An 11,546-nucleotide genomic window follows, 5' to 3' on the forward strand; every position below is an offset into this window, starting at 1 on the left:
TTACTTTTATTATTCATATAATTATTTACTTACATCACCCAGCCAATTAATTAATAACAAGACATAAAAAAATGTAAAGATTTATTGCATTATATCTACATTATCTACTAAAAATACACTTTCACAACGATAGTAACTAACTTGATTATCAAACATTTTCTTGTTGAGGTATATAATATTAATCAACGATAAATCGCTAGGTGCCAGCCGTAGCTTCTATACTGACTTTTTCGATCAGTCCCTCATTTCCTGACAAACGCACGATATCACCAGTCTTGAAGACATCTGTGGCTTCACCAACACCCACAATACACGGTAGTCCATATTCACGGGCTATTACCGCTCCTGCAATAATAATTTTACTTATTATCGATAATTTTTGTCGTACTATTAAAGTACAAGTAATGCATCTGGCATATAACAGGCTGTGTTTTACGGTGCATTTATATCCAACGAACATAGAGCTAGAACTAGAGCAAGAGCATTCTTTGGTGATCTTTTAATGTAAACGTTAACTCGTATGCAGTGTTGTTCAGTATTAGAACATTGCATAGAATCTTTTCGAACGCACTAAGAACAACGAAAGAATGCTCTACGCCTGTTTACACTAAGAGCCAGCGCGCACGAGCAACTTTGTCTCCACAACTATTTTGTCTCTCCCATCAATTTGTATGGGGAGTTGCGTCGCTACGTGCGCGCACTTTCATACTAGCCCATGGGTGGGAGAGACAAAATAGTTGCGGAGACAAAAAAGTTGCGGAGACAAAGTTGCTCGTGCGCGCACTGTCTAAAAGAATTTGTCATAGTGGGGTTAGAATGAGCATTCGCTCGTTTGATGTAAATGGAACGCGACTGTATCCTATAAAGTCCTATAAGAAATTTTATTCTAAATGCTAGGACAGTTGTGAAAAATTATTGGCTACTTCTAAATTTAACTCACCATGTGAGATAAGACCTCCAAGTTCCGTAACAATACCAGTGAGCAGCGGGAAATATGGCGACCAGCCGATGTCTGTAGCGTGTGTTATTAGAACGTCGCCTTGTCTCAGCTGGTCAATCTGTAACACAATAAAAATAGTAATAGCAGCAAACCATATTTTTTTAAATATGTACAGCAATGGATACTTCTTTTACATTATAACCGACTTTATAGTTCTCCTAAGATTGAAAATAGAACTTATAGGTAATAACTCAGATCAACTCAAACATAGAAAGAAAATGAACATCAATAATGAAGAAAATACCTCTGATAAATCTCGCACAACGCAAGCTCTTGCTACTACTTCCCCGCTACAAACAGAAGTCCCAGTTAACTTTTTATCACCGTCGCTATAGATCCGAGGTCCCTCTGTAGATAAGGGTTGCACCCAGCCTTTATTCAATTCGGCGAATTTGAGCTTGGACCAATTAGAATAATATTGTTTTCTTTGCATTGCTCTGTAAAACAGTCCTTATTAACAAGTTATTAACTAAATATCGTAACCACTTATTCATTATTTATCTACTTCGATATATTCAAATCACCTTATAATTCTGAATTAAATGCATAAAGACTGTTTATATTGCACTTACTTTTTCAATAAAGCTGGATCTCTTGTTTCTATATAGTTCTTCAGTTCGAGAACTCTAAAATAAAATACGAGTTCGTAGTGAGGTAGATACCAATTTTGAACCATCAGTTTCCCCAAATGTATGGCCGCTAATCGAAGCTTATGAACAGCTAATATTAAATGTGCCTTTGTTGCTTCTCTGTATCGAACTGTGCGTTGACAGAAAGGCAAAATCCAGTTTAGGGCCTTCCTAAAAATTGAATAGAATCATTATATATTTATTGAAATATTTTTTTTGCTGCAAAACAATATCAGACTCGAACTCTACCTGGTATTTGGTTTTTGAGGAGTTTTTAATGACGCAATGATATCCTCCTTTGTTTTAGTTTCTTTGGATTCCTGATTTGGAACAACTTGCATAAGTACTTTCATCAAATCTTCTGGTGCAAGAGCCCAAGGCTTTGTTGACAGGTCAAACTGGAATGTGGCAATGAAAGAAAGATTTAGATTACGGCAGCTTAATTAATTTACACTAATAAAGCATTAAGCAAGAGATGACGAAATACTCGCACGAAAATTGTAGATAGAGAACTCCAATAGACATTATCAAATAAGGATAAAGATTTTTTAGTTTCTAAAAAACTTACTTCCATTATAGCTCTATGACCGTGCTGTTCAAGGAATGTTGTAACATGATCATAAACATTCGGAATGTTGGATTTAAGCCATTGCATAGCTGCATTTGGGTCTTGCTTTCGGAATTCTTCATTCCTGCCCGAGTCTTTCAGTATTTGCGATAATTTTGCTAAACGCTGGGGCACTTCAGCTGATAAGACATCACCAGAACTTAATAACGTACTTATTTCGTTGCACTGTTCAGGTGAAAAATCTGTAAATAAAAATCATTGCTGCATTTTTTTCAATAGACCTAGATTTGTGTATATGTTGTTACCTTCACCCTTATTATTTTATTAACTAAGTAATTTTTAAGAAATAATAAGTTTAATTTTACTTACCCGACTTTCCCTCCAATAAAACAGACATAGCAATGAACTGAGTGAACGAACTAGCTACAGAAGTAATACTGTGATTGAGCGAATATCGAAACATATCTTGCTCCCTTTCAACTATACTGTTGAACATCTTGGTCACATCGTCGAATGTGGAAATGTCCATACTTGGAACACTTTTGAGTGTATCATTCATGGATTTCTTAGCAATGATAAGGTTCTGAAATGGGTAAAAATCTAGGTGAGTTAACTGTGTATGTTTATCAAAAAACTCTTTAAAAGAGAAGGGTTTGATTATTTTTCTTTAGGAACTTACCTTCACCATACTTATAATTGAGACTAGCTTGTCCGTCGATTTCGGTTGCCGTCTATGTAAAGCGGTACTTAAAATATGATCATCCGCTACTTTGTGTCCATGAATTGATATTTCTATCATTCGCAAATTTACGTCCATTTCTTTAGGAACTCTGCGATATACAGACTGAAAAATGTAGCTAATTAGAGGTTTTTACGAACATTATTTTAAAAAATGCGCTTGAAATTCGCGTAAAATCAATTACTATACCGTTACTTAAATCGAGTATCTTATTTATAAAATATCCTTACGTTATAAAGTGCAATAGATGTTCGATTGTGTGTTACCACGACACTTTTATCATAGCCATCACCATTATTCGGAATAAGACTTGTCACTCCACGCTCTAAAGGTACAATCACCATGTCATACGTCAATGCTGTTAGCGGCTTTGGAAGTACCTGTAAAATTCTAATTAATAAGCAAATAGAGCTTATTAGAGATAAACTACGATAACATGGCGCGCCCCTCCAAATTACTGTTTCAATGTGTGTAGTGACATCCTTACGAAGGAGTTTGTATGTAGTTGTACGTATTCGTCTTTAGTACTTTACGTCCAGATTTGTTGGTCAACTAATCATAAGTTGCCGAGCGCCCAAGACAACGCACGTGTCGTTTTCATAGAATACGTCAGTGCAGCGCCATTACTAATAATAATGAGCGATTAGAGCGTGACTAGTCGAGCAACAAATCCGTGGATTTGTTTTTGTTTGACGGCCGTCTCATTACGCACACATGCGTTGTGAATCTTGGTGGTGCATTGTAAATACTTTCAAACGTTTTGAATTTTGGAGGGGCGCGCCATGTTATCGTAGTTTATCTCTACAGAAATAAACAGGCATTTAAAAAAACTGCGAGGCTTGGTATTCGAAAAAGGCATGTAACAAAATATACACCGTTAAAGACGCTGTCAACCTATAAGCACTTACCTCTCCAGTATTAGCAAAAGTAATTAACTCATCGTCCGACATAATAGGGAAATCTAATTCATGAAGTAATTCCTCTTCTGTCCATCTCTCTAACGATGTTATAGGTCGAGCTTGCAACAAATATACTTCACCATTCTGAAAAATAATTAAGTTAAATCAATTAATGTTTATCTCAAACACAAGTGCTCCCTTATTATCCACTTTAACTAGTTAAATAACACATAAAGTACAGAATGGAATTAAATACAATGCAATGATTATATGAAGGTTTGATTTATTGTTCTATACAAATTCTTACCTTATTGATAGCCCATTCAATGTCCCTACCAGCACCCCATAAGCCATCTTGCGCAATCCCTATTTCAGCCAATTTTAATATTTCTGTTTCTGATAAACATGACACGTTTCGTTCATTCTCAAGAACTTGTTCAGTTTCAAGACCGCTAACACTGGACACTATCTTTTGTGTTTTTGTACCAACTTGTATGCTCGCAATCGAAAGTTTGCCATCAGCACCTCGCTTTACTATCACTGTATCTGGTTCAACGGATCCTGATACAACAGTCTAAAATTTACCATTTTACATATTAGTGTAGTCTTATGAAATCAAAAATAAATAAATCGGATAATTGCAAAACTATAATTTCATTTGGATAAAAGTACAAACCTCTCCAAGCCCATAATTAGCAGTTATAAGTATTCTAGTTGGATCTCCAGCGTCAGGATGTCGTGTGAACATAACACCTGCAACACGGGCCTCTACCAATGCTTGCACCACAACAGCGCCGCCACAATAACATGGTTGACCATTTTGTCTAAAAATATCATATTATATTATAGAAGATTGACGAATAGCTGGTTGGTATCATAGGATCATTTTGTCGCTTAATGTTATCTATATTGATCCAGAGATTTAAGTTAAAAAGTATATTCATTTATTTATTTTCTCACCTCCGGTAATAGGCACTAGTAAAAGCGAACATTGAAGCCCAACATTTTAAAATAGAACGCAGAATATCGTCATCGCCGGTAACACCCAAAACTGTTTCATTCTGTCCAGCAGCTGATAACGCTTCACTATCTTCCCCAACAGCTGTGAAAAGTAAAGGTTTTAGAGGAGAGTAGATTGAATGTGTTAAGTGAAATAAGATTACGCAATACATACTGAGCAGGTGTGGAGAAATGAGACTTCTTACCTTACGATAGTTTTATGCTTTCAGGATTTTGATTAAAAACAAATGTATGTCAGCTTACCTGAAGATCTTACAGCAAAACGAAGCTCTGATCTAAGCTTTTGATCTATAGCCTTTTTTCGCAGGACTGTTAAATTCGAAAGAATAGCGTCTTTCAATTCGCCTGTTATTTCTGCCGATAGGAAGAGGTCTACAGCACTAAAACATTGTTTATAGTTTTATAATTTATTTATTTTATTAGTAGGATTATAAGTTTTTTTCTACTACAATAATGAAATTGTACTCTTTTATCATACCTATTGCATGTATTTTTAAACACAGCTTCATCATATTCAGCCCCAGCTGCTTCAACTTGATTTATAGCTTCTTTAATTTTTGGATTAAGTTGAAGAAATTGTTCGAGAGCTTTAATAGTAAGACAGAACCCTGGAGGTACGCAATAACCCTGTAATGAAACGATTTCAAATATACTTCATATGCATAACTTGCGTAAATATTAATCTTGTTTAGTTTTCTGTTCCCAAAACCCTATTACTAAGACTTTACTGATTGTCTGTCTGTCTGTCTGCCCGTCTGTCACCATGTTGAAATCATTAGAGATGATGCATTTTATTTGCCTGTACCTTATTTATATGGAACCATTTCCATTTGTCGCGACTCGCGTTGACTGATTTTAAAATACCTACCTCATCCTTTTGAACAGACGATAGAAGTGCAAGAGATGCTCCCTTTCCACCGACGTATTCAACACATGCAGCGGCTGGATCTTCAAATTGAACGCAGTAACCAACCGGCGTCTTAATTTTGATTTTATCTAACCATTTCAGTTTACGACTCTCTTTGAAAATCAAAGGAGCCGCAAGTTCATCTGTAAGTTTAACGTAAATCATAAGAACATAGTACTTACCTACGGACCAGCCTATTCTTAGTATAAAAATAATTTACAGTCTGTATAATTTAAATAACATTTCTTAAAAATAGTATGAATAAAGTTTTATTTCAGTATTCCAAGTTATAATTCTGACTCTTCATAATATACCTTTTCTTTTAGAGCCCAACTCTAAAATGCCACTGCCATGCTCTCCATTTATTTCAGCAGCTACAAATCGATACGTGTTTCCGAATTCTTGGTTCATTCCATTTAATGTACTTCCCCCATATTTAGAAAACCTCAACACTATCTTCAAAGAACGACTATTTGCTGAAATCATGTCCAATATTATTAATTGTTACAGCATTTCTGAGAAACAAATCTTTTAACACCAATGTATTATTCTATTTACCATTTACGATTAGAACATGGGTTTTCGGCATCTCGTCAGTATTTTCACAGAATTCCGACAACTCCAAATCAGTAGATGTTATACTGTGGACGCTATAATCAGGTAATCTTACGCTGCCGGAAATGCATCTAAAACAATAGGGGATGGTTAACATATTGTGGCGTATCTACAGAGCTAGAACGCTAAAACTGAAACTTACTGCGTGTAATTATTAGGGTATAATAAGCCTTGAATGTGCACCGCTGTGCCATCTGCTGTAGCGATAGCTAACGTCACAGATCGTTTTAATCTATTGTAAGATAACGCCCAACTTCTCTCTTTTACACCTCTGACTCTAAGGTATTCGTTTTGTTCAATTCTTCCATCTTCATCGTGGGATATAAACCTTCCTTGGGCAGCGCCAAATTGTGACCAACTTCCACCACCATTTATACATTTATCTCTGTAATAAGGATTTATGTTTTTAATAAATTTCAAGTGGTAATATCGTTATATTTAACTACTTCCGCCCGCGACTCCGTCCGCGCGGATGTCGGTCTTCGCGTGGATGGTTTATTTCTCCATTTTGAGTAACTCTGACAATAACATCTTATAAATATCTATTGGACTAGGCCAGGCCTACGGCTAGGCCTATAATAATACCCAACGTGTGTTCGCTGTTCTACAGAACAACGTCTATGGATAAAACTGAAAAATTAAGATTATTTTTTTTCTTCGTATTTTTTCTGGATAAAAAGTATCCTATTTTACGCCCAGGATAATAAGGTATAATTATACCAAGTTTCATCGAAATCGAACCGTTAGTTTTCACGTGATGTCTTCACATACAGACAGACAGACAAAAATTTTTTTAATCTCATATTTGGGTTTGGTATCGATCCAGTAACACCCCCTGCTATTTATTTTTTCAATATTTTCAATGTACAGAATTGACCCTTCTACAGATTTATTATATGTATAGATTAGTTACTAAATATAATTTACATTAAACATATTCATCAATTTAGGATCTTATGGTAAACAATTGTTAAATTTGAACAAATAATTGCACCTTTTTCGATAGATGATTTCTATGAAAACTGAAAAAAAATGATTTCAGTTCCGAAACATGTACTTAGTTCTTGCAAAATTATTTTATATTAACATAATAAATTTTAAATCACATTAAAAGAAAATCTCACAGAGCTTCCGTCCACGTGCCATCGCCGAAAGGTTCTGTTGCCAAAAATTCTGCGGCTAGCTCGTTGCTCCAGTCTTCAGGATGTTTCACAGCTCGAGTGGCTGAAGCCCAACTAGAATTTGATACATTCATCATTTTTAATATCAAATTGAAAAAACCAACGTAATGAAGGACGTGTGGAATTGCCTTAGGGAAATTATGACATACATATTTTGTATTTTGGTGCATCTTTAATTGCGACTGAAACAATTTTGCTGAATATTAAACTTAAGTCCTAAGCAAATTCATTAAAAGTACGTATTTTATACACTAATTACTATTTTATGTTAGCATTAAAAAAATATATTTCGACTAAGTACCTACAAGTCGCCAACTAGCAAATTTTTAAGTCCTTTTAAAGTATTGATGTTTCATGTTTATTATTGTCTTTCATACAAAAACACGTACATTAAATTCAGTTTCACATGTCTAACGGCTCGATCACTCGTTCTTCTCAATACACCGTTGAACAATATCCTGAAACGATTTTGAGGTTCGAGAACTTGAATCGAAAGTCCACCCGCACTCCAGCCGTTTGAAACATTTTCCCAAGCGCACGTTATTGTTTCCGATGATTCTGGAATATAATAGAATAAATAGTGTATAAACTTAGGGAATTTATTTCATTTATCATTATTATTATGACGAATCGAATATATTTGTATACTAATATCATGGACGAATAATTCTATGCTAATATATAAAATCAATATTTACGCACACTAAATTATTGGACTCATTGATTACATGCATATTTAACTATCAGATAATAATCTATCAGCTATCGTTGCTATAGGTACCTACTGAAAATTGTTTGATTACAGGGGATTAAACTGGCACAAGCCATAATATAATTACATATCAATGTTTTATTCGTTTTATCATACCACAATTGAATCATATTTTCACAAGGGGAAAGCGGAATAGGTATTGCCGCTGTATTTTAATTTTTATTGTATCTTTCTTCTTTGTGCAACAAAGATAATGTGAAGATAATTTGCACAAGATATTAAATCCTAACTAAACTTTGTAGCTTATGTGACTCATAAATTAATACAACTTTGTTGTTTAATAAACATACAGTTTATCCGACGAAACTCACCTGGCAATCGAAAACATGTTCCGTCCGATAATTTCACAAAAAATTGTACTTCAGCAAGTGGTTTGGGGCCACACAGCTTTCGAATTGCCAAAAATATTGCTGAGCCATCTGGCGCTGAAGCCTTTATTGTGAAAGCATCGAATCCCTCTGTCTGGTCTGATTGGGGTGAATCCAACAATGGTCTGTTGGGTAATGTTGATTTCCAACGTCTGACTGCTAGACGTGCTACAAATAGTTTAAGTGCATAATTCCAACCTGTAAAAATATACAAGTCCCCTATTTTGATATGCGAATGACTCCTGATACGATCCGAATTCTGATTCAAGGTACTAACCTAATTAATATACATTTACGTGTAGGGACCTAATCATACATTACAATAGTTATATATACTAGCGCAGGCCACAGACTAATAATAATATACTACGTATACAAATTATACTAGTAATTAGTTCTATGTGCTCGATGAATTTATCATAAAATGTGTAGGTACCTTTACATAAAGGTTATCAGTACAGTTAATACTTAAGAATTGTTATAAAAAACATTTAATAAAAAAAACTATAGGTTCTAAGTATTTCTATAGTTTCAAGGATATAAGCGATTTTTTTTTAAACGCAATCATCAATTAAGATCGAGTATATTAGGCATACTTATTATTTTTTGAATGTTCCAGATCCAGTCATCCAGACAGTCGCAGCGTCCATTTCAATAAAATTTATTATTTAAACTAGCTTTCCAGCGACTTCGTTTTTTATTGCATTAATTAATGTAACCTAGATTTATTATAATCTTTCTCAATATATAGACTATCCAACACAAAAATAATTTCTGAAAATCATACAGTAGTTCCTGAAATTAACGCGTTCATCCAATAAAACAATGAAAATAATTGTTTGGAAAGCTATTAAATCAATTCTATATAATATACAACATAATATATTATACTAGGGGTTTGTAATAAATAGGTAAGTCGCAAATGTACATGTGAAGATTCTAGATAATAGTAAATAAAATACACTAAGGAATTTACTATTGTTCTCTTCAAAGTTCAATTATGAACTCAATTCCATGACCCATAATTACGATACGATGTAATAGGCGTAACTATTTGTTCCTAAATTGTGTGGCAAATAGGCACACTTTTTTGTCAGTTTTTTGTATGATGCATTAAATAAATTTTAATCTCTTTAAAATTCAGTGAATGTAGGAGTAGACTGTAGGTGTACTAACTACTAATACCTAACTATACGTCGTGTAAAAACATAAAGTGAAGTCGAGTATAGTGGTTAAGGCCTGTATGAGGCTAAAGCACTATGCATCATATCAAATCCTGACAGACCAAAGATTTTTCTTTGTATTCCCCCACCGGGAATCGAACCCAGGACCCAAAAGCTCCTGGATTCCTCGCTTTCGCGCCGACGCGTTAACCACTGAACCAACGAGGTGTTCAATTTAGTATAGGAACACGACTTTTTATAACAATATTACTTTCAAAAAATTTTATATTGTAAATTAAAATATGAACCAATTTTGAATAAATTATTGCGTTTATGAATTATCTAGTGACCGAAAGAGTTAAATATTTACATATTCAAATGAGAAGATCGTAAGATGTGAAATAGAACCCAAGCGTTACCTGCTTGTCTATAGCAGCCTTTTCTCGTAGATTTTCTAAAGAATATCAAGTAAATCACAATAGCACTCGTGAGAAGGCCCGCCTGTAGGAGCACGCTAAATATACTCGTATCCATTATTTACAGAAACGTTCACATAACTATTCAACTCTTAAAATTTCACACAACTGCGCAGACGCAATGTCAGATTTGTTATGTTGACATCAGCGGGCACACGCCGGTCGGCGTCGAGATTAATATATTTTTGTTACCATGCTCATTGATAATCGTTTTAGAATGATATGGCCGGTGGTATACTAATAACTACGTACCTGTCGGCAGTATTGCCTTATCTGTCGTGGAGTTGGCTTGATCTTGGAATATCGTGTTCTACAAACGAGAACGATTTAAAGAGCGATTAGTTTTTTTATTGCGATTGCGGAAACTGTAACTTTTTTTTACACAAAAATTATAACTGTAATTTTATAACCTTGTGTCGGTCATATAGCCAGAAAATGTGTTTACGTTATATGGAAATAAGAATGACCGAAAACCAGTATATCAATACACCTCTGAATTTTTGACCACAAATTAAGATGCGGATATACATACTTATTTGTAATATTACATCGTGCACTGCGCATGTGAATGCTAATACAATGTGTTAATATATAATGTAAATAAAACAAATGTTTCCTTTTAAATATACTTGTTGCTTATTAAATATTGATTGTCTACCTCATACGGACGGACGCGACGGTCACCTATTATAACTGCAGGTGTATTATGTATACCTATGTAGGTAGTAGGTACTGCAAAATAAAACACAATTTCATTTAATACATTTATTATAAAAAAACTAGTCTTCATATTGCAAGCACATTCAAAATCATTCATTACAAATGGTCAAAATGTCATGTTAGAATATTATTCTTGTCCTGATTCAACAAATTCGGATATATCTAAATAAATACAAATGAATTATAATTTTTAGCTCGATTCATTTGGCTAGTATCCGTAGACACTTTAAAATTAAAAGTACAAATCGTACTGACGAAATTTCGTCAAAAATTACATCTACCATTTTTTATTAATTCGTTGCACTATTCCTAAAACAAGGCTTTATTCTAAAGTGAATATAAATAATATAAATACATAAATACATAATAAATATAAATTCAAATAACATTACCTATCTAAGGAACTTTAACAGCCACATGTGTTTTTAAATGAAAAAGGCAAGAAAATTCCAACTAAACATCACAAAACTATATGAACCTACAATTGTA

The 11,546-nt window shown here is 34.1% G+C and overlaps 1 protein-coding gene across 1 annotated transcript; it reads right to left on the reverse strand.

Annotated features, from left to right (window-relative positions):
- Positions 1 to 53: 53 nt before the first annotated feature.
- On the reverse strand, positions 54 to 10,535 carry LOC149487585 (uncharacterized). The gene is made up of 23 exons (XM_089696173.1): positions 10,281 to 10,535; positions 8,642 to 8,896; positions 7,948 to 8,116; positions 7,502 to 7,612; positions 6,520 to 6,762; positions 6,321 to 6,448; positions 6,077 to 6,238; positions 5,724 to 5,905; positions 5,334 to 5,482; positions 5,099 to 5,235; positions 4,796 to 4,937; positions 4,512 to 4,659; positions 4,143 to 4,409; positions 3,845 to 3,979; positions 3,167 to 3,316; positions 2,877 to 3,041; positions 2,567 to 2,780; positions 2,198 to 2,439; positions 1,879 to 2,027; positions 1,573 to 1,800; positions 1,245 to 1,437; positions 941 to 1,058; positions 54 to 345 (listed from the first exon to the last, which is right to left on the reverse strand). Exons 1-23 carry the CDS (start codon positions 10,393 to 10,395, stop codon positions 197 to 199), a joined length of 3,951 nt encoding a protein of 1,316 aa, XP_089552299.1. The 5' UTR covers positions 10,396 to 10,535; the 3' UTR covers positions 54 to 196.
- Positions 10,536 to 11,546: the final 1,011 nt, after the last annotated feature.

The sequence above is a fragment of the Colias philodice genome, chromosome 6 (assembly GCF_061535455.1).
Source record: "Colias philodice isolate Cphi_HAF_F1 chromosome 6, ilColPhil1 Martin Lab GWU primary, whole genome shotgun sequence".
NCBI classification, from domain to species: domain Eukaryota; kingdom Metazoa; phylum Arthropoda; class Insecta; order Lepidoptera; family Pieridae; genus Colias; species Colias philodice.

Excerpts from the sequence above, each read along its gene's own strand:
- LOC149487585 (XM_089696173.1), bottom strand. The coding sequence starts at position 10,395 with ATGGATACGAGTATATTTAGCGTGCTCCTACAGGCGGGCCTTCTCACG. Across the intron at positions 8,117-8,641 it reads AACATGTTTTCGATTGCCAG|AATCATCGGAAACAATAACG; the intron begins GTGAGTTTCGTC and ends ATTATATTCCAG. Across the intron at positions 3,042-3,166 it reads CATCTATTGCACTTTATAAC|TCTGTATATCGCAGAGTTCC; the intron begins GTAAGGATATTT and ends TACATTTTTCAG.